At 35.6% G+C, this 25,329-nt stretch overlaps 1 protein-coding gene across 3 annotated transcripts in view; it reads left to right on the top strand.

The window, feature by feature from the left end:
* TBC1D22A (TBC1 domain family member 22A) overlaps positions 1-25,329 on the top strand; it is a 169,509-nt gene that overhangs the window by 52,613 nt on the left and 91,567 nt on the right. For 2 of the 3 annotated variants that reach the window (XM_062638358.1, XM_062638355.1), the window contains exon 9: positions 13,724-13,833. In XM_062638358.1, the coding sequence (XP_062494342.1) occupies positions 13,724-13,833 (110 nt within the window). The remainder of the gene's footprint in view (positions 1-13,723; positions 13,834-25,329) is intronic. The other variant, XM_062638357.1, reaches the window with a different exon arrangement.

The raw sequence follows: 25,329 nt of genomic DNA on the forward strand, positions 1-25,329 counted from the left end.
AAATGAAAAATGCTTTCCCCTGTTTTAAAAGCTATTCCTAAGTTTTGTTTTTTTTTTTGAGTCAAATTAAAGATGGTAATAAGAGAAATATAAAAGTTAGACAAAATGCAAAGTGGTGGATATATGATTTCTTATGAATATAGCTTCACAGGAAAACTATGCTATATTAGAAAGTAACTTTTTCTTTAGGAGAAGAGAGGGGGGAAATGTGTTTGATAAAGAAAAAAGAAAAACCCCCAAATTTCCTTTTTTTTTCTTTTTTTTTTTGTCAGCATTATTTTTATAAGGGTTTGAGTAAAAAGGAACTTTCATGTGCTTCAGAAGAAAATATCCATGTCATTCAGGCTTGTCATGTTAGAAAATGCTTTTCCAATTTCCAAGTGGCATCAGCATACTAAGTTGGTGTGCTGAGTCCCAAAGCTGTCACTTTAACCTATACTAAATAAGTATTTCAGAGCACTGATATAACTAATTATCATACTGCAGTATTTTCATTGAAAGCATAGCAAGCACCGGTTGCTGTATTTTTGATCTGTGTTTGGTTGACAAGCTTTAAAAAAATGTCTAAAGGAGTTAAGATAGATTGGCAGCAGGGAATAGCTGTTAAGAGCAACTATGGAAGAAGCAAACGTACTATCTCAAAGATTAGACTAGGTGTTGAGCAGAGGATTTATCAGATGATTGGTAGTAGCTACTTCCAGGTACCACTATTTGAATTAATTGCTTTTATCTTAAAGATGCTGCTGTATATGACCAGATTTCTTGTTAAATAGAGAATTAAATGAAAATTTTTGATAGTAACTGGTTTCAGCTCACTGCAATATTCATGCAGTTTGAGTTACTCAGTGTGCTGCCTATTTTTTACTAGAGGAAGCCTTCAAGACCTTTAAGTGTCATTAGTTTTATATTGTGATTCAATGAATGAGTTGCAAAAATGTTGAGGTACCATAATTATACTAGTTTGTCTTCTGTTTCTGCTGACAGGTGAGCAGAATTGCTTCTTATACTGCAGGTTATCTCTACTGTCTCTGTTCATCCTGAAAGTTTATTCTGCACCATTTTACTACTACCAGGCACTTCCATTCTGTCCAAGAAAGTGTATGAGGTTGTAACAATTGCTGCATTGGTTATGTGATTTCCAATTTGTTTTGTTTGTTCTTTTAAACCAATGGTTACCATGAAGGTGGTGAGACACTGGGACAGAGAAGTTGTGTATGCCCCATCACTGCAAGTGTTTAAGGCCCAGCTGAATGTGGGTCTGAGCAACCTGGTCTAGTGGGAGGTGGCTCTGCCTGTGGTAGGGAGGTTGGAACTGCATGATCTTTAAGGTCCCTTCCAACCCAAAACATTCTGTGATTCTATACTGGTTTTCAGATGGAGAGCCATGGTCTTGCTGTCTATCTACCTCAAGTGCCTACTTGAAGTCTTCTGCTTCAAGTGCCTTTGGTAGTTTAGAGCTTAAAATGGGTTTTGTTCTTGCTCAATATCTTTACTCCATATTAAATACCATTTTACATTTTCATGAAAAAAAAAACCCTCAAAACTTCTGTCATTAGTAATCAGAATAAGTAAGTCTTTTAAGTATTTGAGGTTTTCAGCTAACTCTCAGATCTGTCAAATGAAAGTCTGTATTAGCCAAGTACATACTTCTAGTTCTTCTGTTTGGTGGGATTTTCTTTGTTTTTTCCCTGCAAGGTATGCTAAAGAGTGCTTGAGGAGAAAGGCTTTCTCTTCCCTGTGTATTAAAAAAAAATAAAAAAAAAATCTGTTAACAAAAGTCCTGGTTTAGTGCATAGGATGATGTGTTTAAATGTATCAATCTGATTACTGATGTGGATTTTAATTATCTAAGTTTGTTTTGCATGTCTGTGTATTTCTGCATTTTTTCTATCTGCATCTGTCTAAAGAAGACGTTATTTCATGATGTTTAAAGTACACTTATAGAATTTTAAAAACTAAATGAATTTGATAATATGATTGTTGCCTTAAAAACAATGCATTTCTGTCAAGTTTGAAATATCTTTTGTGGTTTACATTGTCTCATTTTTTAAAGAAATTAAGAAAGTAATAGACTTGTACTGTGAGAAAGTCACAAGAGGTTAGTTAAAACTGTTTTATTTGAAACTACAAATTGGAAATGTTTGGTCGTGGGAATAGATGGAAAATATGATCTGGAATAATGGTAGAATCAGTAAAATGAAGAGAAACCAGAAGATTTCTGCAGATGTAAAAATGAAAGAATAGTGAAGAAGGAGAAAGTTAATACATTTAATATAACTATGGGAGAGACATGTATTCCAAAGGGAGCAGTGTATTTTAGTTCTGGCTGGTGCGTCCGTTTACTCTCCCCATGGTCTCCCTATAGTTATAATTGACAATCATCTTTTTATAATGAAGCAGCACAGAGGTGGTTACACTTTCAGATCTAAATCTTCTCAAGCACGCTTTCCAGCAGACTGGGATATGTCTTCAGTGGCTCTTGGCATCCAAATATCACAACTTTGTGTGTTTGTTATGAAGTAACTCACAGGAAGAAAGCTAAAAGAGAAAGAATTGCTTAGGCAATGATAGCAGGCTATACAAATGTCAGGAATGTAACATTCAAATACTGTTTCATAGATGAGTAGCATATCAAGATCTAAGAGGCTTTTAAAGTAGGTGAATCAGTGCTTTAAACAGTTGTAAACAGCTTTTATTTTCACTGATATATATGGTTAGTTAATGTTTTATAGATTTCAAATCAATTCAAATACAGAAATACAGTTGTCAGAAGTTTGTATGCTGAAACATTTTAATTTGGGCTTCGCTTGAAGTTTAAATGCAAACCTTTTTAAATCATAGTCATCATAAAGTAATTGGGCTTCATCATTGTGGGAATTTTTTGATTGTTTTTAATTTGGAAAATCTGAAATTTTATAAATCTGAAATTGTAAAGCAAAAGTGAAAAATTCAGTAATTTAGCACAAAAAAAAAGGGGGGGGGGGAAGAACAGTTTTTTTACAAAAGTTTTTCTTCCATATGCTTTTATTGCCTTATTTCATAGAAACAGAAAATACTTCATGATTTTATAGCAATTAGTTTTGATAAAAGCCAATACTTATTACATATACTGCCTTATGAATTGTATTCTCATCAAAGACATATCTGAGTTCAAAAATGTTCTTTTGCTTGTTCCATCTTCAGTTAATTAGGAGGTAAAAAGTCACTTTATTACAGCATTTTGTTACAGTAACCCTAATTAATTTAAAGACACTTCTTTCTTACGGTAACATAGAGGAAGGAAAGTAAAAAATCATACTCTTATTTTTGAATAGATGGAGCAGTTTTCTTTTTTCCTAGAGGTTGTACCATGTGGGATTATTTCTTAATGATAAGTACCTGTAGAGCATGTAAAAATGCTATTGAATCTGCTGAATAAAGCAAGCCTTGTGGCTTTTTTGCCATAGATGTGTATGTAGCAGCTTAACTGGGAAATTGTAAATCACAGCAGATTAACATAGAATAGAAGAATCATAGAATAGTTAGGGTTGGAAAGGACCTGAAGATCATCTAGTTCCAACCCCCCTGCCATGGGCAGGGACACCTCACACTAAGCCATCTCACCCAAGGCTTCGTCCAACCTGGTCTTGAACACCGCCAGGGATGGAGCATTCACAGCTTTCCTGGGCAACCCATTCCAGAGCCTCACCACCGTTACAGGAAAGAACTTCTTCCTTATATCCAATCTAAACTTCCCCTGTTTAAGTTTGAACCCGTTACCCCTTGTCCTATCACTACAGTCCCTAATGAAGAGTCCCTCCCCAGTATCCCTATAGGCCCCCTTCAGATACTGGAAGGCTGCTATGAGGTCTCCACGCAGCCTTCTCTTCTCCAGGCTGAACAGCCCCAACTTTCTCAGCCTATCTTCATACGGGAGGTGCTCCAGTCCCCTGATCGTCCTTGTGGCCCTCCTCTGGACTTGTTCCAGCAGATCCATGTCCTTTTTATGTTGAGGACACCAGAACTGCACACAATACTCCAGGTGAGGTCTCACGAGAGCAGAGTAGAGGGGCAGGATCACCTCCTTCGACCTGCTGGTCACGCTCCTTTTGATGCAGCTCAGGATATGGTTGGCTTTCAAGGAATGCACTTGACAAGTAATATAACAAATAGTGCTGCCTGTGCAGTCAAGAATTCATTCTCTACAAATATGCTTCTTTTAATTCAGTATATACAATCTGTACTAAAAAGTGCAAATAATACACGTTACTTACGTTCTGTTGCAAATAAGTCAAGAAGTCTGTCTTATTCATTGTGAATGACATGGGGATCAGAATATAAGGAAGCTAGTCACTATATTTAAGAAATTTGACCAATATTGCACAGATTGGATTTGCAGCTAACTGCCGCTGTCAGAGCTGTGCATTTGATGTCACTGAAAAACAGTTATTTCCCCTGCCACCTATTTTTCTTTGAGAATATATTTAGTTGCTCAATTCAGTGACAATAACAAGTTATTTTTTTTTTTCATGACTGGGTGCATTTATATTTATATGGAGTTACTGTCGTGTAAATGGTTGCTGAGCTTACTTGACAATTGTAAATTTTTCAGTCTTTCATCACTGAAAAAATTAAACTTATGCATTTTAGAAAGGTTTTATATTTACATACCATTTCTTGGATTGTTTTAATTATTTTTCAATTTACCCAAGTTGAACATTCAGCCTGGTTAGGTTATCCAGGTAATTTATTAAAGATACTTCTGTTTATGAGATTGTTCAAATGAGTTCACATTGCCTACCTTATAATATTAAGTAATTATGTGCAAGACCATTTGTTGTTTTTTTTTTTTGTAATAGTACTATCATGTAAGAAGTATCAATTTTCAATACTTCAAATTCACCCTTGCATATGTAGATGCATAGACTGTTTTCTTAATCTTTTAAATTTGCATTTAATGTAGTTGATATTGCCCCCAGTTTGTTAAATTTACATTAACTTATGGATTCTTTTTGAAGGTTCTTCTATTTAAGAAAATACAATCCTACAGTGATTGTCTCTAAAATAGCCTTGTAACCAATCTGACTGTGTAATACAAGTAATGCCTGTGTTACTGAGACTTCCTTTAGACTTGTTTGACCACGCTATGATTTACTCTTACCCATTCTTGCAGTTCTGTGCTCTGTGTGTTTGTGCATATGAGCATACATAAGCTTGATGCTTTAAAAAAAACTAAGTGATAAGCAAAAACTAGGTAATTAACAGATATGATTTGGGAGACATGTTCAACCTTTAATCTTTCATTTCCTATTCTCCAAGCACCTTTTGGATTTCTCAGGAAACTCCGTTATCAGGCATTCTAAGAAAATGCTCATCAGCATCCTGTGCTCATCATGCATACTGGATGCTAATTACTAGTCCCATAATTTGATATCACATGCACCACTTATCCCTGGCAACCTGTTTTGGTTGACAGCAGTAAATCTATTGAAGTGATTTCTCTGAGAATCATTTGTGCTGAATGTTGTGTTTTTCATTGTTGCTAAAATACATTTTTAAGAAGAGCTGTTATCTTACAAGCTTTGAAGGCTCTTCTTTCACAATAATGTCATACTCAAGGATGTGGCTTATACCTTTCTTTTTCAATGTAAGCTGCTTTTACCAGGCAGATATCTCAGCTGCCAGTCTCATACTTAGCATTATGTAAGTTCTATGTATCAAAGACCTGTTGGTGCCACCTGATTTACTTAGTTCTCTTTTGTATCCTGTTTTGGTGGTAGAGTTGTTGAAGTAGTAAATATATTTTTAATCTTTCTCATATCTGAATTGTTGAGCAGTAATCTGTGTCTGCAGCCTATGAGGAATCATTTAACATGCAACATGAGGTGAGAATTTCCCTATTTTTCAAATAAATTGATGATTTTTAAAACCAGGCCTATTTCCACATGGTACGTACAGTAGGAATTAAGGACAAGTTATGGACTACCTAGTGTGTGTGTGGGGAAAGATTAGCATTAAAATCTAGTCTGGAAAAAGCCTAAGTAGAAAAATCTCATTTGCAAGCATGTAGGCCCACTAAAGAAAGACTCTCAGTGATTCACTGATTACTGTTATGGAAAGTCTGAAATTAGAGAATAAGTGTATGAAGTATTTACTGTTTTGTGATAGAATAAATTGAGAGTACTTTCAGGGTCATATATTAATTTTTATGAGCCTAAAAATTAGGTCAAAGTAATCAAGCTTACAATGTTTTTGAAGCTGGTGATTGACCTTGTTTTCTAGGTCAGGGGATTTTATAACATTTCTCATATTTAAAGAATTAATATATTGATAAAGTAAATGATTAATGTTTGAAACAACATTCTTATACTGATGTAGAAAGGATATTTATTTTTCTTCCATTTGCATCTTAAGGAAATTGTTGCAGAGCAATTGAAAGCAAGTGTAATATTATTAACAGTCTTAAACCAGACAAGTCAACAATACATTGCATATGGGAGAACATGATTCAGAAGAGGGGAATATTTGAAATGCATTAAGGTCATGTTTACCTAAGCCTGGACTGATGAGATAGTTAAGTTTATTTTTTTAGTTTTAATTTTACCTTTGTGACTACAGTATTATAAAGAAAGGGAACTTTTTGCTTTGGTGATTAATCCTTAATAGCTCAAAAGCTATTTCTATCAGATAAATAGGTAATTAGGATTGTTTTCAATGAGAGATACTGATGTGGTTATGTACATATTTAATTAGGTAATTGTTACTGAAAAAAATTTACATTTAAATGCTCTATTATGTCCTGATCTCCTTGGAAAACATTGCACTAATGCAGCAGTGACTGAATAGCTGTTTCAGAAGGCTTTTTGAAAACCGAGTTTGAAAGATTCTGTAGATGTTACTGTGCATCTCTGCATGCAATATAGTTTTGCGTATATATGTATGTGTATAGTTTTGTAGTTTGTATATTTTGCTGGTAACTTTCAGGTTAGATCTTTCTGAAAATAAAACATCTAAAGTAGATTACAACAAAGCAAAGTTCTTACACACAAGTACCTCTGCAGGGACACCTTCCGCCAAATCAGATTGCTCAAAACCTTGTCCAACCTGGTCTTGAACACTTCTGGGGTGGGACAGGCACAACTTCTTTGGGAAACCAGTTCCAGTGTCTCACCACCCTCATAGTAAAGAATTGTTTCCTAATCTAAATCTCCCCTCTTTCAGTTTAATGCTGTAACCCCTTGTCCTATCACTGTTTTCCCCTGAAGTCCCTCTCCAGATTTTTTGTAAGCCCCCTTGAGGTATTAGAAGACTGTTATAGGGTCTCCCCAGAGTCTTTTCTTCAGGCTGAACAAGCACAACTCACTTAGCCTGTCTTCATAGGAGAGGTGCTTGAGACCTCTCATCATCTTTTATCCCTTCTCTGAACCAGCTAGGGCAGCTCCACAGCCCATTTGTGTTGGGGGCCCCAAAGGTGGATGTGATACTCCAGGCAGGGTGTCATGAAAGTGGAGTAGCAGGGGAGAATCCTCTCCCTCAACCTGCTGACCATGTTCCTTTTGATGCAGCCCAGGGGACAGTTGGCTTTCTGGGATGCAGGTGTACTGATTCTTTCTCATATCACCATCCGTCTCATCCCCTGCCTCCACTTCAGTGCATTCATCTGAGTTTTGCCTTATTCTGAGTGCTGAGACACCATTTCAAGATAAAGAGCTAAAATTAAAATTTTAATAACCCAATTAAATGCCTCTTTCACTAAAAAATAGTTCCCTTTGAAAGAATGTATGCTTTATTTAATAGAGACATTTTTTATATGAGCTTGCTTAGTGTAATGAAGTAGTAAAACTGTCACATTACATTAATTTCTTTCCCATTTTGTGAAGACTTGAGTATTGGTTTAGAAGAAATTCTGAATGCAGGTTGCTTTTTTGTTTGTTGCATTTGAACATGGTTGGACACAGCCGGCCATTTGGATGCATTAAGAGGGTGGCTAGTTACTGTAGCAATATCATTAACCCATTTAAATCATATCAGTTTTCAGTATTTTAGTGTTATTTCAGGATATGATTTTTTTCATAAATAAAATCCTCTCTGAAATTAAAAATTTCCAGTTCTGTAATGCAAAAATGTATATTGTTTGACTTGATCTGCCTGTAATGACAGCTGCTTTACCTATGATCTGTGCTGAAATGGTGAATTTAAGCACTTTTTTATTTTAGTGTGTTTTGGTTTTTTGTTTTTTTTTTTTAAGAAATCAAATACTTCTTAAAGACACAGATGAGACATGAACTTGATTTTAACATTTTTAACAACTTCCACCAAAATCAGCAATTAGGCTAAAAATCTATTTTCAATGGAGACAAAGCAGTATTATGTTTAGCGTGTGTGTATTTTCTGTTGTCATTGGAAAAATACATTTGGAAGTATTTGTAATTAATACTTTATATAAATTTTTCATTTCATCCTTCTGTCTCTGCCTTTGGGAATGGATCCAGTTAAAGCTGTTTAGAAAAAGGTGCTCTTTCTTTTTTGCACTGTGGGAAGTTTTGGAAGCATAAGCTAGGAATGAGTGAAAAACGGCTAATACTGTGCTTACGGCAATGCACATATTCAGATCAGCATGTTATTGACTCCATTCTACAGAAGTTTTCCTCAGGGCAACTGTTTTACTGTCTTCTACAATAACATAGATAACACAATAAAGATCTCTGCAGGAAACTGAAGAAAATAAGAAATGTTGCTGTGAGATTTTTAATTGTGAAATTTTGCAGTGATCTTTTTCTCCCTGGATATTGATACATGTACACATTGGCCTGCTATTTGCCTCCATATTCTTGTTATTTAATCTTTATATTACTGTTCTCTCAGATTTCACTCGTTGAAAAGAAATTTAAATTTATCTAAAACAAGAATTTGCAATCGTTTTCCAGCACAAGTGTTAAATTGAAATAAGAAGCAGCACTTTGCACTATGTGCCCACACAAATAAATGAATAAACGTCATGTAGACTGTATTTTGTGTATTAGTCTGCCAATCAAGTGTTCCTTAATTGAAGCTTGTCATGAAAATGATGGCCTTTTTTATTTCAGCTCTCCCTGAAACAGGTTGTTCACGTTAGGAGTCAGTTTTGAACTTCTTCAAAAAACTTAAGCAAGTTAAGGTGAATTGATGCAGCAGAAACCATGGCATGTCACTGACCACTTGGTTGGTTGGTGGCTTTTGCAATGTTGTGTCTTCTTCAGTAGATTTAGTGTCTGGACTTTTCTCCTTGTTCAGCATATACCTCATTTAAATAAAAAAGTACCAGGTAATATAGCATATACAAAAACATGCTACATAGCTGATCTAATGAAAAATGTATTTTAGTTATTAAAGTAATTTGACAGACTCTTTGAAATACTTAGTTGCACAGTTTTAAGCAAAAGTTTGAGACAGTTGTTTTACATAGGATAAATACTTCTAGAGTGTTACTGAAATACAATTGAATGTCTAACACATTTACTTTTTTTTTTATGTCAAAGCTTTATTATCTGACATTAGTAGAGATGACTTGATGCACGAGAAACACAATGGGAATGAAAATTGGATGGGAAGCAGCTTATATATTTAAAGAGCATATAAAAAATCCTGCATATCTGTTTTATGTTTGAGGCTTATGAAAACACTAAAGATAAGTCAGTACAAGCCATGTAAAAGTATAGTGTTCTTGAACGCCTCTTCCAAAGGGAGAGACAGAACAAGAAAACTAGATGAGTGCTTCCCAGAAGTGCTATTTTTATGTCTCTAATGGTTGAGCTTGTGAGTCTGTGGTATTATATTTTGGGACTATGGATTCCTTTGGTGAAAGAATTGAATGGTTCTTGAATGCTATCTGTATATTTTGATTTATAGGGTCACCTAAACTAGAGCAGAAAGAACTTGATAATAGTTGCCTTTTTGTCTCTAACCCATTTTTCTTTTTCCTGTGGAAAAAGGAGAACTCTACTTAGAATGGTGAATATACGTCAGACCTATGTTCTTTCCAGAAGGGCCTGTCCTGACATCCTTTGTGTTTGGTGAACATACCCATGATGAAAAGTAGTTGGAATCATTAGAAATTTTTTCTTAAAAAGTGTATTTTTGGAGGATGGGCTGGGAATAAAAAAAAAGTCTTTCCAATTTGCTAGTCCTCTGTTACTAGAACAATTAGAATCTACTTTTTTCCCCAAAATACTAATGCTTGAGTATCTTTGCTGTCCAAGCTGCTTCAGCCTTGTTTCTCAAACTGCTGTTGTTTTCTTGCAGCCTTCTGTTTTCACTTGTTGCAGATAGTTCAGTCACAGGATGGGAATACTTTTGATGGGTCCTTACAGACTTCCAAAGTTTAGAGGTCTGTATTAAAAGGCATTCCTTTTCAGTTCAAGTTATAGCTAATATTGACAAACCCAGGATTTTCTTTGTATGTGATTCATCTGATTTATTTTAGATTTCTGCTTTAGAACAAGACACGGTCCCTACTTGTTTTTCTGCATTGGCTGTGGAGGGAGGTGAAGACACCCACTTCCAATGGTTAGGTGTGTCTTCAGCTTTTTTGTTGGTTTAAATGCTAGTACGAGCATATGGTATGAAATGGTAGATTTTGAAAGAGGACAAAAAAGAGGTAAGATAAGAAAGATGAGAAAGAGAAGATAAAAAGGCTCATTCGTTATCTTTTCATGCCCACCTGTAGAGGAGTTATTGTGTTGTGCTACAATTTATAACTTCCTTTTTGTTCAGAAATGCAATAGCAGTATCATGAAAAGTTGCTCAAAGGCAGGAAATTTGCAAAGGAACATTATCTAAGTAGTCATAATCTTATTCTTTCAGCAAATGTTTTGTGAACGAAGGCCTGAAGACTGCTTCTTTCAAGCTGAATAAAGTTCAATATATGTTTATGTTTTATATAAATATGAGTAAGTTTGGTTCATTTATTGATTTTTCTGTAGATATTGTGAGGTTTAGGGAGAATGGGTTACTCACTTTTTTTACCTGTTAAAATGAAAAAAAAATAGCTAGATGCTTTTCCACTGGGACTCTGGTTTATGAATATATAGCAAACATAAACTGCATAACTGTAAGGCATTTATGAATTAACATGAATAGGATATGACAAAAATAATGTTCCTGCTGTAGAGGTTACATAAGTCATCTTCTGTCTGGAAAAGTCTCTTATAAACTAATGGGAATATTCATGCTTAATTTTAATTTCTGAACTGTTAAAAAGGGCTTCTGAAAATGGTGGGGTTTTCTTGTTTATTTTGTGAAATCTCAGGGCACATGAGATTGGAAGTAGGTAGATAATATTGAGTTTTTCACAGGCTGGTATGAAACTTGCCATCTTAAATTGCCTTTTTTTTTTGGGTCCATGTTAAGTCTAATAATTTTTAGTCTTTCTGGGAGTAAGCCTTGTGAGTACACTTAGTAAACTTTTCTGTTAGTGGACTTAGTAAAGGACATGTTAACATTCATAAAAATTTGCTGTTTTTTTCTAGACTTTGAGGGACCTTTCTGCTGTCTTCTTTTTGAACTGTGGAAGTGGCAGTTCAGTTTGGCTTGGTTTTGCCAAATGTATATCACCTTAACTACTTGTGTAGCCTGAGTTAAGTTTTTTTATTGCTGCATGTTTTGGGTTTTTTGTTGAGTTGGTCTGTTTGCCTTCAATCCTCTCTTGTCATCACCATTGTATTTAAGCATCTTTACTTTGAAAAAACTTTTGTCTTTTATATGATGCTAGGCTTTTCTCTTAACATGATTTTTCTGAAGGGGTTGGATTTGCAGAGTGAAAGGAAACCAAGTTTGTGCTAGAAGCAGTCTTTCATGAGGAAAGTCTAATAAAGTAAGTGAACTCAACAGAAAGATGTTGGAGGGGTGTTGCCTCCTAGTTACTGCCTATATTGCCTCTGTTTTCCACAGAGAATTGTGAGAATCTGCTGTCCATTGCAGAGGGAGGAGTATGATACTTACTTCTGGGGGGGTAGGTCTGTCGCTTTTTGCTGGGAGGAGTATGCTGCTGACATTGGATAAGGAGTTTCTTCCGGCTCACAGAAGTATCAGCTGTTAAAAAAATGTGTTGTTGCAGTCTGCTACTAACTTTTTCTTCATTCTTCTGCAAGGCAGTGTTATAGCTGAGTTTATTGTATAGGATGTTTTAAAATATGTGGGGTACTTGTTTGGTAATTTCATTTTAGAAACTGCTTTTTGAAACTGAACTCCAAGGCAAAGGTGGCAAAGGTGATATTTCTTTACCCACTAAGTGACTTCAGGTGCATTGCTTACGGTCCTGCTATGTCTGAGAGCATTGCATGCTTTTATTTTATGGGGTCTCTGCTGCAATCCCCTGTTTTAGTTACCAGGTTTCCCAATATCTTCAATAGTTTTTTATTAGCACAGCCTAATCTCCTTGTCCTGCAGCTGAATAATACTTTATAATGCAAAACTAAGATGCACATCCACATATAGACACCAGTTCAAACAAGAATGCCTTTGGTAAGTAGACATCTTGCCACCAGTGTCTACTAGTGGTGGTAAAATCACTGTTATGTTAAAATTATTTTATAACGTGTAATTCTCGTGATTATTACCAGTTGACAAATAAGTGCTTTAAGGCAGCATAATCAAGCATGACAATCTAAAGGTGTACTTAGCTTTGCAATATGTCATTACAGAAGCCTATGAGACAGATGATTAGAGGAGTTTTAAGGCATCACATATCCTTGTTTTCTGTTACCGTTTACTTGCAGTTGTGTAATGGAAGAAGTTCTTTCTTTGATTTAAGTTGAATCAAACACCTCTTTCTTCTGCACCTTCCCCTCCTTGAGAAGAAACCAGGGCTGGGAAAGACATCTTTGGTTTTTATCTTGATACAGTAAAACACTCTGAGCTGCTGCTGCAAGAGGAAAGCTACAGCATTTACTTGGAGCATTCCCAACTTGTGTTAAACTCTCTTCTAGGGCTGTACGGGGGCTTTATGTTTTAGCTGGCAAGGCAGCACATTTAGTGTTCAAGATGGATTTATTCAGATGCCATGGTTTAAAAGTAAGATGGTGTGGCTTAGGTGGTAAATTTCAGTTCATAGCAAAATGCAAATTTCTGTTAACATACTCGTGTGTTGAATTAAATAGGTGTCATTCTGTGCTTTTCCAGTATTGAGAATCATGGTATTTTTGGGAGTGACGGGTAGGAATCATGTTTCCTTTTATCTGATTTCCTTCTGGTTCCAAATGTTTGCCTGAAAAACAAACCCTCCTTAAAAAGCTGTAGTCAGGTTTCTAAATAAATTTCACTGGTTTTCTAAAAAAGCATTTTTCAAGGCTTTTTCTTCTGCCAAGACTGGCAACATATTTTGCTGTACGTGATGCAAACACAGCCATGTTCTGCAGATTGCTCATACATAGCTTGAGGGCTCTCAAAGTGCTTCTGATGATCCTCCTTCAGGTGTGAAATGTTTAGAATGAAATAATTTATTATATATTAATTCTGGTTAACCGGGCATGGTTTGGGTTTTTCACAGTCTGCAAGAAATTGAGTATTCATTAACATTTAAAGCCATTAGGTGACACAGTTGAGCAATAAATGATTCATTTAGTCCCTGTTAAAGTAAATGTGCATTGAAGTTTTTGACTAGAAGATAAGTAGTGGTTGTCTTTGTTTTCACATATTTTCATCATCCTTGCTTTATTTATTCTGTGCACTTCATTGACTTGATTCTCTTTCTGTTTTCCTGAAACAGAAGAGGAAGAAGTGGAAAATTTTGATGTTTCCAGTCTGCCTGAAGAAGTGCTGCAGAACATAGAAGCTGACAGTTACTGGTGCATGAGCAAGTTGCTTGATGGCATTCAGGTAAATTGATTTTTCCTGTCTGTAAGTAGTAGAGTTAACTGATTAATGTCATGGCCTTGGAATATTTTAAGGCTGTTGAGATAGAGTGCATCTATGAAAAACAGGGGAGAAGTAGATTTTCACATTGGAGAAATCTGCTGGAAGTTTGGCATAGTATTAAGAAAGGAAAAGGAAGGAAAAAATTGTGCAACTTCTTTTCATTAAAATAGCCAGATGTTTCATGGAAGTATGGTGTTTGAGAGCAGAGTTGAAATCTCCAATTCTAGAGGCATGTTGGACATCTCCGTCACCAAGCATGGAGAACATTTGCTCAAGTCTCAAAGTAAAATGGCCTCACTGAGCTGATGAAAAGCTGGCTTATTTCTTCATTTTAAAGTCCTTAATATAGCAAACTCTAAACAATAGTTCTGAAAATATGATCATATTTGTAAAACATTTATTTAAAGCTTGATACTGATGCTACTTCACCATGTGTTTGAATTTCTTCCATGTGGAGAAGCTATAAATGGGAGAACCATTTTCTGTCCAATACAACAAGTTGCAACTAATAATGATGGATTTGTATGTACACATTTGCAATCACTGGCATGTAAGTTTATGAAGATTAGAAAGATCTACAAGGAATAGTAAATATGTAGCTGAACATCTTGCATTTATGTGAGGAATCCATACAATCTACCATGGATTAAGTGAGAGTCCAAATATCTGCATTTGATATTTAGCAGATTTAAACACTTTGTGCTGCAGCGCTGACACACTGTAAAACAGAAACCTCTCAATTTGTAAAAAAATTACCTGAATTGAATTTTATAGGCTTTGTGTCGCATTAGGCATCAAATAATATTTATCTAATATTTGTTTTTCAGATCTGTGTCATTAAGATCTGTGCCATAGAAAGTAAAAATCTGATTTCGTAACCACAGAATATATGCACTAAAATGATAGTTGTTGTGAATTCCTGGGTTCTGATGGGACCAAAATTGACCATTTGCTAGAAATGGAAAGTTTCTGAAACATGATGACTTGTATTTTGCATTGGCAACAAAGACTTTTTTTTTTTTTTTTTTGTTAGCAGTATTTGGGAGGCACATGTTTGCAGTCAGGGTTCGTTTGCTGCTTTCAGTGAGCTGATTAGAAAATAAATTACAGTTACAAATATTTAGCAGATTGCTGCTGCTTCTTTTATTTTTTTTCTGTGTTTGTACCTTCTCTTTGTGGTTATTCTCTGCTATTCAAACAAGTTACTTGTATAGTGTAGAGGATCTTTTCTGTGAAATTGTTTCAGGGTTTTGTGTTTTGTTTTTTTTTTTTTCCCATGACAATAGCAATGGTTGCAGGGATAGCGAAACTTTAGTTTATTCCTAACATTCTATTACAAGATGAGGTGATGGACAAATGCTTCTACTGTACTTCTTATATTCAGTCGTTTAGATAGGTCTCATGTAAATTCATTTGTTTTGAAGTGCTTTGGAGAAATGCTTGAAAATTTGAGGTTTTGTTTTCCAAGTGGCTTTCATGTAGCAAAGACTCTGGAGATTGTGTCAAAAATGGCTATCCTCCCATCATTAATAAATCATCATAAAATATGAATAACCATAAAAAAATTCCTATGGATTGAAGCTGTACTGCTGTACTTTTCAGTGAAACTAAATTAATGGTTTCCAGATTCTTTATTTTGATTGCATTTTGTTGCCTGTTATTTCTTTCCTTACGGTACTTAGTATTTTTAAAAGTGCTTTAACATATTCTTACCTATGACTTAAGTTTTAATACAAATGTTGCATTGGCTAAGGCAGGTTGACTAAGGCATAAACTTGTAACAAAATTGGTATAAAATTGTGTAAAAAAACATAAGTCTAACTTCTTTTAAGTTATTTTACGTGTATGTCTCCTGGTTAAAGATCAAATAAGTAGCTCAATGTTTTGTGTAGCAGTGTTGAAAAGCATAGTCATCTTCTAATGTTGGTTCCTGTAAAAAATGACGGTTTTCTTATTTCAGTCTCTTAGAACTACTACATTTTAAAATATTTGACCACATACCCAAAATATGTAAAAACGTATGAAGACAAAAGTAAGAACTTGAAATCCACTTTAAAGGAAGAAAGCCAGGTAAAGAAATGCAAGCCCTCCAGCTGTCTTACCTGTTTCTGGAACATCTTTTGTCACAGGCCTGCTGCTCTGTTTGCTATTTTTATTTTTTTTTCCTAGAAAAAGAGGTTCAGAGATTGCATATTTTACCCTTAAAACTGTGTTTTGGTACAAAACTGTCAAGTACTGATAAGCAGAATCCTGAAATTAATTGTAATGGAATTAAACTGCATTGATGAAAATTTAAGCTGTTATATAAATGGAATGGTTATGAATTAGATGTATTCATCTATCAAAAAGGATGCGCTCATCTATCAAAAGCAGGCTTGAAAGTTTATGCCAGTGGTGTGACTAATGATGTTACAGTTAATTCAGTGCAACTGACAGGTACTGCTGAAATGAAATGGTTTACTTGTTTTTTTTTATTCCCATTCTCTTGTTTTGGTCCCCTTCTGCGTTGATAACACTTTACTTATCAAGATAGAATGGTCATGTAGTTGCAGGTTGAGTTGGCTGGGAGAACTAACCCGATAAGGAATCTTATAATTAAAAGGAAGAGGTTAAAAAACAGAATAAAGATTGTTTTGCCAAAGGGATGCCATCCAGAGGGACTTTGACAACTCTGAGGTGGGGCCATGCGAACATTATGAAATTCAATAAGGCCAAGTGCAAGGTCCTGCACCTGGGCTGGGGCAATCCCCAATGTCAGTGCAGACTGGGGATGAACAGATTGGGAGCAGCCCTATTACATTTACTTTGTGAAGGTGTGTCACAAGAGGCTCATGTATGACTACTGATACTTTGAGATGTCTGAATAAACTGTACAGGGATTTTAAAGAAGAGGAATATGTGATGTGGTGATAAGTGCAGTTGAAGAATCTCTGCCGAATATTTCTCTTGATTTATGCATCAGCATAGGCTTACATTTGGTGCAAGTACTGGTCTACCAGTACTGGATAAGTTAAAAGAGTGTACTTTGATAACAGTTAGGGTCCTGTTGTGAAATTCTTTATTCATATGAGCTAAATAGGTTGTTTTGTTTTGCTTTGTTTTTGTTAGGTGTGTGTGTGTCTTTCAAATGCACAAGAGTGCAATGGAAGAATGATTGTATTTGTATCCCTATATTATTCTTAAGAGAAAACAAACTCATCCCGGCTGTATCATTTTCTTGGTTCCAAAATTGTCAAAGATATTATTAAGAAACATGTATTTCTTTTTGGGTTTTGTGACACATAATATCTATTACTTCTTCTTTCCTCACCCATCTTACACCCTCCCCTCTTTATTTAATGTGTCTGTTTATTTCTAATATAACAACACATATTCATTCTTGAATGAGAGACCGTGTTGGCATTGAGCAGCATGACAGTCACTTCCTGACATGCTTACAGCCATTAGCCTTGAGGAGAAATAAAACCAGTGGTCAAATGATCTGTTGCTTTAGCAGATCCAGTAATATTTTTTTGTGATCTGAGGCGGTTTATTCAAGTATGTCTTTGGCTCCAATTAGAGAGTTTTGCAGAACTTTTCCACTAGTTAATGTTTTGTATTGCACAATAGTTTAGTCTATTATATTTTCTTAGATTACTTTGCATCTTCTTTCTCAGTTTGTTCTTTCTAGTTATAGGCTCCCAAGTGGCTATACATGCTGAAATTTTTTTCCTTAGCTCTTGTCACAGAAAGACTATACCTCACTTATTTCAGGAAAACAAAAACTTCTAAAATCATAAGATGGATCATAGGATAAAACATAAAATAAGTCTGGGAGGAAGGGGCCTCTACAGGCCATCCTGTAGGGTCATCTCTGAGGTCAGATCAGGTCGCTCAGGGCTTTGTCAAGTTGGGTCTTGAAACCTTCAAGGATGGAGACTGCACAATCTTGGAGGATTAACCTGTTCCAAAGCTTGATTGTCCTCATGTTGAAAAAGTTTCTTCCTGTAGCCGGATGAAGCACTTCTTGTTTGTTTTTGCTGCTTGTCTCTCATCCTGCTAATACACACCACTATTAAAAACCAACTGCTGTCTTGGTAACGTAGGTTTTAGCAGGCTGCTATTAGGTGCATCTGAAGCCTTCTTTTCTCAGTGGCCTTAGTTCTCTTGTCCTCTCGCAGGGCATTTGCTCCATACCTTGGAGGATCTTGGTGACCTTGTGCCCTCGCTCCAGTTTATTCATATTTTTCCTTGTATCGGGGTTCCTAAAACTGGATGTGGTATTCTAGATTTTATCTTGCATTTCAAGTTGAACCATCAAAAGGTAAAACGTTTCAGATGTCAGTTTACCATGCTCATAATAAAGCCGGTTGTCTTTAACCCAGTTCTAAATTGTAGATGTTGAATGAGTATTCTTGCATTTTCACCTGTAGTAATAATGGCTGTACATATGGGAAAACTAGAACTTACTCCACAAGCATTTCTTCCATTTAATTAAGTAGACATTCCTATATATCCATCACAATTAGCTTTCTTATTACAAAAGCGTCCTTTAGAATACTTTCCTCAACAGAGTCCCGTTAACATTCAGTAGAAAGCGCATGCTGATCTGTGCCATCTGAAAACGTAATGTTCATGTGTAAAATAGAGTATAACTCTTCATTTTAAGTTCAACTGTAATGGTAATAAAATAACCAAAGGGGAAATATATGCATTTTATAGTGATCTAACCAGATGTATTAAAAATAGCAATAAAATATTAATATAATTATTTATTAGGGCCTGGAAATTTTTAGAATAAAAGGGAGATAATTAATTTACAGGGGCTAATGTATGCTGATGTAGGTGCTAACTGTTTCTATGGCTGATTATATAGCAAGATTTATGATCTACAGAGGGATTCCAGCGAAGTTCTTTCTTTTTCCTCAGTTACTGAAAGTTGTTGCTAATGTGTGCCTCAAGTCAGATGCATGGAGGGATGGATGGATCGAATGCTGCTTTGAAAGCCTTTCAGGGGTCTGTGGTAAAAGATAAATAGCATGAATATGCAGTTCAAATGTTGAGATAAATGACCCTGGTTCTTCTGAAAATTCTTTATGGGACATTCCAAAGTTTTATTTCTAAGGTTGAAGATAGCTTTCTTTGAACATTTTTGTTAAACTCCTGCAAGACAGGCTTTCTGATTATGTCTGCAATTATTTTTGGCAGGTAGTTTAGGGGTATGATAAATTGCACATCTGTTGTCTGAGAATATAGGTTCGTTAGTCAAGATTCACGGATAAGAGGAATATTCACTGTGTCTGCGTCTAGCTGTTATCTCCCTCTTGCCATGTGAACCACCTGTCTGTTGCATATGTGATTTCATGCCATGGGTCAAGTTTCTGTATCACAGGCACTGCGAGGTCTACCAATGCTAATGTGGTGATATTTCGTCTAGGATTTCTGGGTGTGCATCAGCCCAGCACTTCTGTAATCTTAGATAAATGGAGGAAGTAGGCTTTCCTCCCCTCAGCTGAACACAGCACTTCAATTGTGGTGTGTTCAGGGGAAATGTGATATATGGTTCTGTTTCATAAGCAGGCTTCAGAATCTCAGCTAAAATCATATAGCTGATACTGAAAGACACTACTACAGTAGTGCTTCAATTTCTACATAAATAGATCATAATGCCAGTCAGAAATGTATGTTTTAGAAATGTGGGAGTCCTGTCAGAAATTGTCAGAAACCCTAACAGTAATTATTTCTGTACATAGTTCTCTTAATATTTGAGCTGCATATTCATTCTTTGTGACTCTTCCTGCAGCTGTTATTGCTGTAGCTCCATCTGTGAGAGAGAACTTCTATATGGTAATAACCATGTTTAGTAATTTCCAGAAATCCAGATTGTTCATTTTATGCTAGTGTCTTGTCCAAGTTGTATCCTGGGAATGACAAAACATGGTGTTTGTTTTTTTGCCTTGAAGCTACAACTATTCTAAGGAAAACCACCGGATTTGCTTGATCAGAATTGTGTTTTAAAACACTTGTAAAAGTAATAGCTGGGTTGGGGGGGGGGGGGGGGGGCAGGGCGGAATTAAAGTGCAAGTTGTGTTGTAAAACTTTATGAATGCTAATATATACATGTATATGTATTTATGTGTATATATGTATATATATTATATATATATATAAAAATTACAGGGATGATTGCAAGCAGATTGCTCTGCGTTGCTGGAAGTGACTGTTGTTGAATGGAGACTTCTAATGAATAAACAATATCTTGGGATTACTCTTTTCATTATCAGTAGCTTCCATAAAGCTATTTCTAAATTATGAAAAAGTTTAATTTAAACTTCCAGTTTCTCAAGTTTAGATACTAATTTTAAAATCATAAACATGAGAAATTTAATGAGAAATAGGCTCTGCAATTAGGGCAGGCATTTGTGCTTCTTCAGGGTTCTAGAAGGGCTTTCCTTCCAATCAGAAATGGACAAGCTCAGCATTTCTAGCAAGCACTTATCTAATGATACCCTAAATGGTATGTTTCTGTTACTCAATGTATCATATGTGAGACTCAAATCTTGTGAAACATAAGCATGGCCATAGCAGGTGCCAGAATCTTTTCTGTTTTCATGCTCAGATATCTGCTTCTCGTTTTCTTACATAATCTGTTGGAGCAAATACTGTTTTTATAGTGCTTTAAACTGAGTGAAGGAAAAGAAGAAAAACTAGAGCAAGTGTCTAGAAATTTTCCTGTAAGTAGGTTTTATCTTTCTCAATTCAGTAGAATGTTGTTAGAATACACATAAATTATTGTTAAGAATACCATTAAGGGAAGACTTTGAGGGCAAAACGCATGCAGTATTGTGTCATTCTCTGTGATTTTTTTCCTTTTCCAAAGGACCTTCAGATCTTCAAACTCTTGTTTGAAGCTCCTCTGCATAGAGCTCTTTGAATACTTTATTAATACCTGAAGAAAAAAAAAAAACAAGCAAAAACATTTTATTGAAGAATGCTAGAAAGTTGATAAACTCAGAGAGTAGACTTGTAACTGTGAGCTGTTTGAGTGTAATTAACACAGCTGTTAAGTTAGGCCTGCTGTTTTGGTGTGACAGTAATTAAAGCATATCTACTATCATCTGTTCAAAACTCTGAATAGTGAAAATGCTGAAAAAGCATATCTACTGTAGTCTTCCTGTATGGCTCTGAGTAGAAGTAGTCTGAGCAGCCAATGACTGTTATCATGGTTGTTGATGTTCTGGCCTTAGCCAAATTGTTTCAGAGTGGATCCTGAAACTCTTGATGTGCCAACATCTGAGTCTTTTTGAATAAATGTTCCTTCAAACCGGTCTCCACTGAGACTATCATTAATAATGAGCCTGAGTCATACTTTGCAAAGTATCTACTTTGCAACTAAAAATTGTAAATTGGTTTAGAAGAACTGCAATTAAATCTATTGTTTGTGGTATCACTAACTTTATAGTAGAAGTATGCTACAACAATAAGCTTTACATGGAAATTGCTGAGTTTGGACTAGTGTCTATCCATGTCTGTCAATCTTTTGGGATCCTCCTGAAATTTCTAGTGGCTTAATCAGTCACTGTAAGGCTTAAGTTCCTGCCCATCAGTTTGAGAAGATTGAATACATCATTAGGATACTATGTGTCAGGATGCCCAGTAAGAATTTCAGAGGCAATTGCTAACTCTGCTCATTTAGAAATGTATCTTTGATTGTGTCCTATGAAGGTCTCTGGTAATGGGTAAACAAGATCAATGCTCAGAACTGCTTTGGTATGAGAAGAATGGAATGGAGTGGGTATGGCATCAGATTTTGAGAATGATTTCAAGAGGATTCAGGAGAGTACAGACAATTAGGCATACACATCAGGAAAGTTTGTAGGAAGTGCAAAAATAAACAGAATAAATGGTTAAAGGATAAAACCACACATTATTTAATATTTTCTATAACTCCTGTAAAGCAGCAGAAATCTGGAAGCTTTTGGAAGGAGTCAGTGGGCCTGTGAACACCTCTACAGTTTAGCTGCATTTGCAAAATGCACTTGGATAAAGTCCTTTACCAGAAATTCGTAAAGAAGCTAAGTATCCATGTTGGAAGCATTGCCTGTTACCACATAAGGAGGAGAAGGATTTATGCAAGTGTTCCTCAAAAGAGAATCCAACACTTTGCTACTTTTAAAACCTAAAATGAGCTTGTGCTAGGTGTGCTGTGTGCTGTTCTAATCCCTTCTGTCCATCTCATTTTGAAATGATGGATTGAAAGTTAAACAGACAAAAAAAAACAAACCCACAACAAAACAGAACAAGATAAGTGTGATCAAATGTGTGGAACAGTTTCTAAATGATGGATTATATTCTTCAGCTTGGACTAGTTAGCTAAGTGAAGGAATATAATGCAAGTCTTTAAAATTATGAGCTGCACAAAGAAGGTGAATAGGGAGTAGTTGCTTTCTGCCTCTTCTGATGCAAGACCTAGATAATATCTTGTAATACTGCTGAGTGAAAGGCTTAAAAAAAAAGAGTGGTTGGGTAACTAAGATGAGGGGCTACTTATCAAAGATTAAAAGATTTTACATGGGTTTAGAACACAAACTGTTTGAATTTGGTTGAAGGAAAATCTTTAAACAACCTTAACTACCGAGATACCACCTTGAGTTAGGGAAGTCTCAATACTTCAGACTGGAAACTGAATGAATGCTGTAAGCATACCACTGCCGGCTTGTTTTACTCTTATTATCCCTTGTAGTCATTTGCTGCTGACTGCTCGTAAAAGGGAAAAAACAAGGTAGTTCTTCTTTTTGGCCCAGTAACCGATTTTAAGTTTGTAACAATAAGCTTTTCTTGGGACTTCAGGTAATAAAAAATTGAGGGCTGAAGTTTTACCCTGAGGGCTGTAGTTTTACCCTGAGGGCTGTAGTTTTGCTTCAGCACCCACATCTTCAGAAGCTCTTAAGGAGCCTGTGTCTCTTTGAAAGCCAGTAACAGAGTTTTCTAGCCTATCTTTGAGAGTAAAATTTTCAGGAAGAGAACAAGTCTGTTTGTAATCGCTTCTGAACACTTATATAAGGGGCATTGTTTTCTGGGGCTTAGATTAAATATACTATGTTATAAGTATGCCTCAGAATAAAAATATCCTATACCTAAAATATACAGCATCAGCTTTTGGGAACTTAAGTTCTCATGATTTATGATTTCTAGCTCTTTCAGTTTTTATTGGCATACACTGTAATCCAGAACTATACCCTGAGCACTTCTTTTATTGCTGCTTTAGAGGTTTCTGTAATTTATAATATATCCACTTGTGTAAACTGAGGTTTTGATTACATAGCTCAGTAGAAGATTGGGTCTTTGATTCTGAAACTAAGGATACTATTTTAACATGAGAGTTGGTACCTACTTTTTAATAAGATGTGGCTCTTTCCATCCTGTTACTGTAGGAATAAATAAGATGCTGTTTTCTGTATAGAAAATTTTGGACTACAACAATTTGTAAATCTCTTTCCTACTGCTTAGGAAATTTTAAGTTTTCAAAAGTCAGGCTTAACAATTACAGAGGTTGAAAGATCTTTTAAAATATCTTGGAGTAATTATAGAACATGGTATGGGATATGTGCACACAGAATACTCCAGCACATTCCAGCACACTTGTGTGTTTGTTCTTGGGCATGTGTACACTCTGTCTCCTATACTCTATTTAAGACTGAGTTTATGTTGTAATCTCCAGCTTCAAAATCATATTGGGTAAACTGAGCCTACCATTGATTGTGTTATTATACATGTTGGTTATCATTATCTAAGTGTCATGCTTCTCTCTCATCTGCCCCCACCTTTTTGCATAACTTGGAGAACAAGGTGGACCAAGATTTCTGATAGGAGTTTGCTTAGAAGATTCAAAAATATGTGAAGGAAGTATTTAAATGAGTTTAAAAAATAAAATGTAGAAGACTGCTTTCTGATGTGATAAATATACAACTTCTGAAAGCTTTTTTTCCTTTTGTTTGTATTTCATTCATGTGATAATACACTTGAACATACTTAAACTGATTTATAGGAATGCTTAAATATATATCAGTAGAGAAAACAGACATCTAGGTATGCTGTATACATATTGCTTAATGTATCCTTTATGTTTAAAAGCTCTGATCTGACTGATAAAATCTTGCTAAACCCAACCAAACAATATGGGAAGAAGACTTTGTGTCAAAACTTTCTATTTGCTCTGTAAATGGTTCTGATATTTTGATCAGTACATTGTTAGTGAACAGCATATATGACCTGAGAAGATGAGCAACACTGTGCATATACTTGTGTTTTGGCTGCAGTCGTCGGATTATTGGCAGTATTTTTTTTTCCATTTGTGTGGTTTTACTTCTCTTGCCCTGGTGACATGAAAGGTTGGTTCCCTTCCCTTTTCATCTTCCTTTTTCTCTTAAAATTATCCTATCATTGTCTATTTAAAGACAAAAGATGGGGGATATTGTTTAGGTAAAGTCTGCAAAGTCTCCCTCTCCCGTCTGTGCCCCAACTTACTTTCATTATGTGAGTGTGGGAGGGTAGTCCCAGTTAAATTTGTTCAGTGCATTTTTTTGTTTGTTTTCACTTTCTAATCAAGTTTCTTCCATTTAGAATTTCTCTAACCTTAAAAAACAACAACAAAAAAAAGGAATTATCTTGTACGTTTTTCCAAGTTTAGTGAAGGCTATAATTGAATTATTTTATTTTAAATTATAATGATTATGTTTTTGAGAAGTCCTGCAGACCTAGTTGTAATTGCAGGGTGGTGAGGTGGTTGTACTAGCCTCTACAGAATAAGTACAGACTAATAATGCAGAAATTTGAGGCTGAAGCAAGTTTCGAGCCCTTGTGACATTATCAAGTCTTAACCTTCTGCATAAGGTGAAACTAATTATGTGTCTGCATTCTGAACTAGTTATTATAACCATTCAGCTGTGAAGTAGGTTAGCATAGTTCACTGAAAGTATGTTGGAAGCTATCTGAGCAGAGCGTCAAGGAACTTAGATAATGCACACCAATGCATGAATATTTTATGTTTATCATGGATTCTGTCTTGTACTTATGCATACTTTGTCATATATGAATGCTTGCTAGAAAGTCTCAAGTACAGTGGTTAGAAATATAAGGTGTTTTATATTAACAGTTTGGTGCAGGTCTCTTGAGGCAAAACAATGCCTGTTCTCAACTACTTATGACTTTCAGAGTTTGTATTTTGGTTAAGATTGATGGCCAAAGTCACACAAGGAATAAATGAGGAAACAACAAAAATTTGCAGGATGAATAATGAAATGCTCCTATGAGGACCCCAGCTGCGTGGGGGAATAGGTGGGGAGCTGAATACTGGAATACTTTTTTCTTCAGAAGTCAGTGAAGAACTTGTTATTGGGTTTACACGGCAAGTTTTGGTAGCAGGGGAGATGGATGAGTGTATTCTGTGAGAAGAGGCCTAGTGTCAAGATAGAGCCA

This window comes from Pezoporus occidentalis, unplaced genomic scaffold (genome assembly GCF_034315485.1).
Source record: "Pezoporus occidentalis ecotype Australia unplaced genomic scaffold, CSIRO_AGI_Poc_V1 ctg56, whole genome shotgun sequence".
In the NCBI taxonomy this organism is placed as follows: domain Eukaryota; kingdom Metazoa; phylum Chordata; class Aves; order Psittaciformes; family Psittacidae; genus Pezoporus; species Pezoporus occidentalis.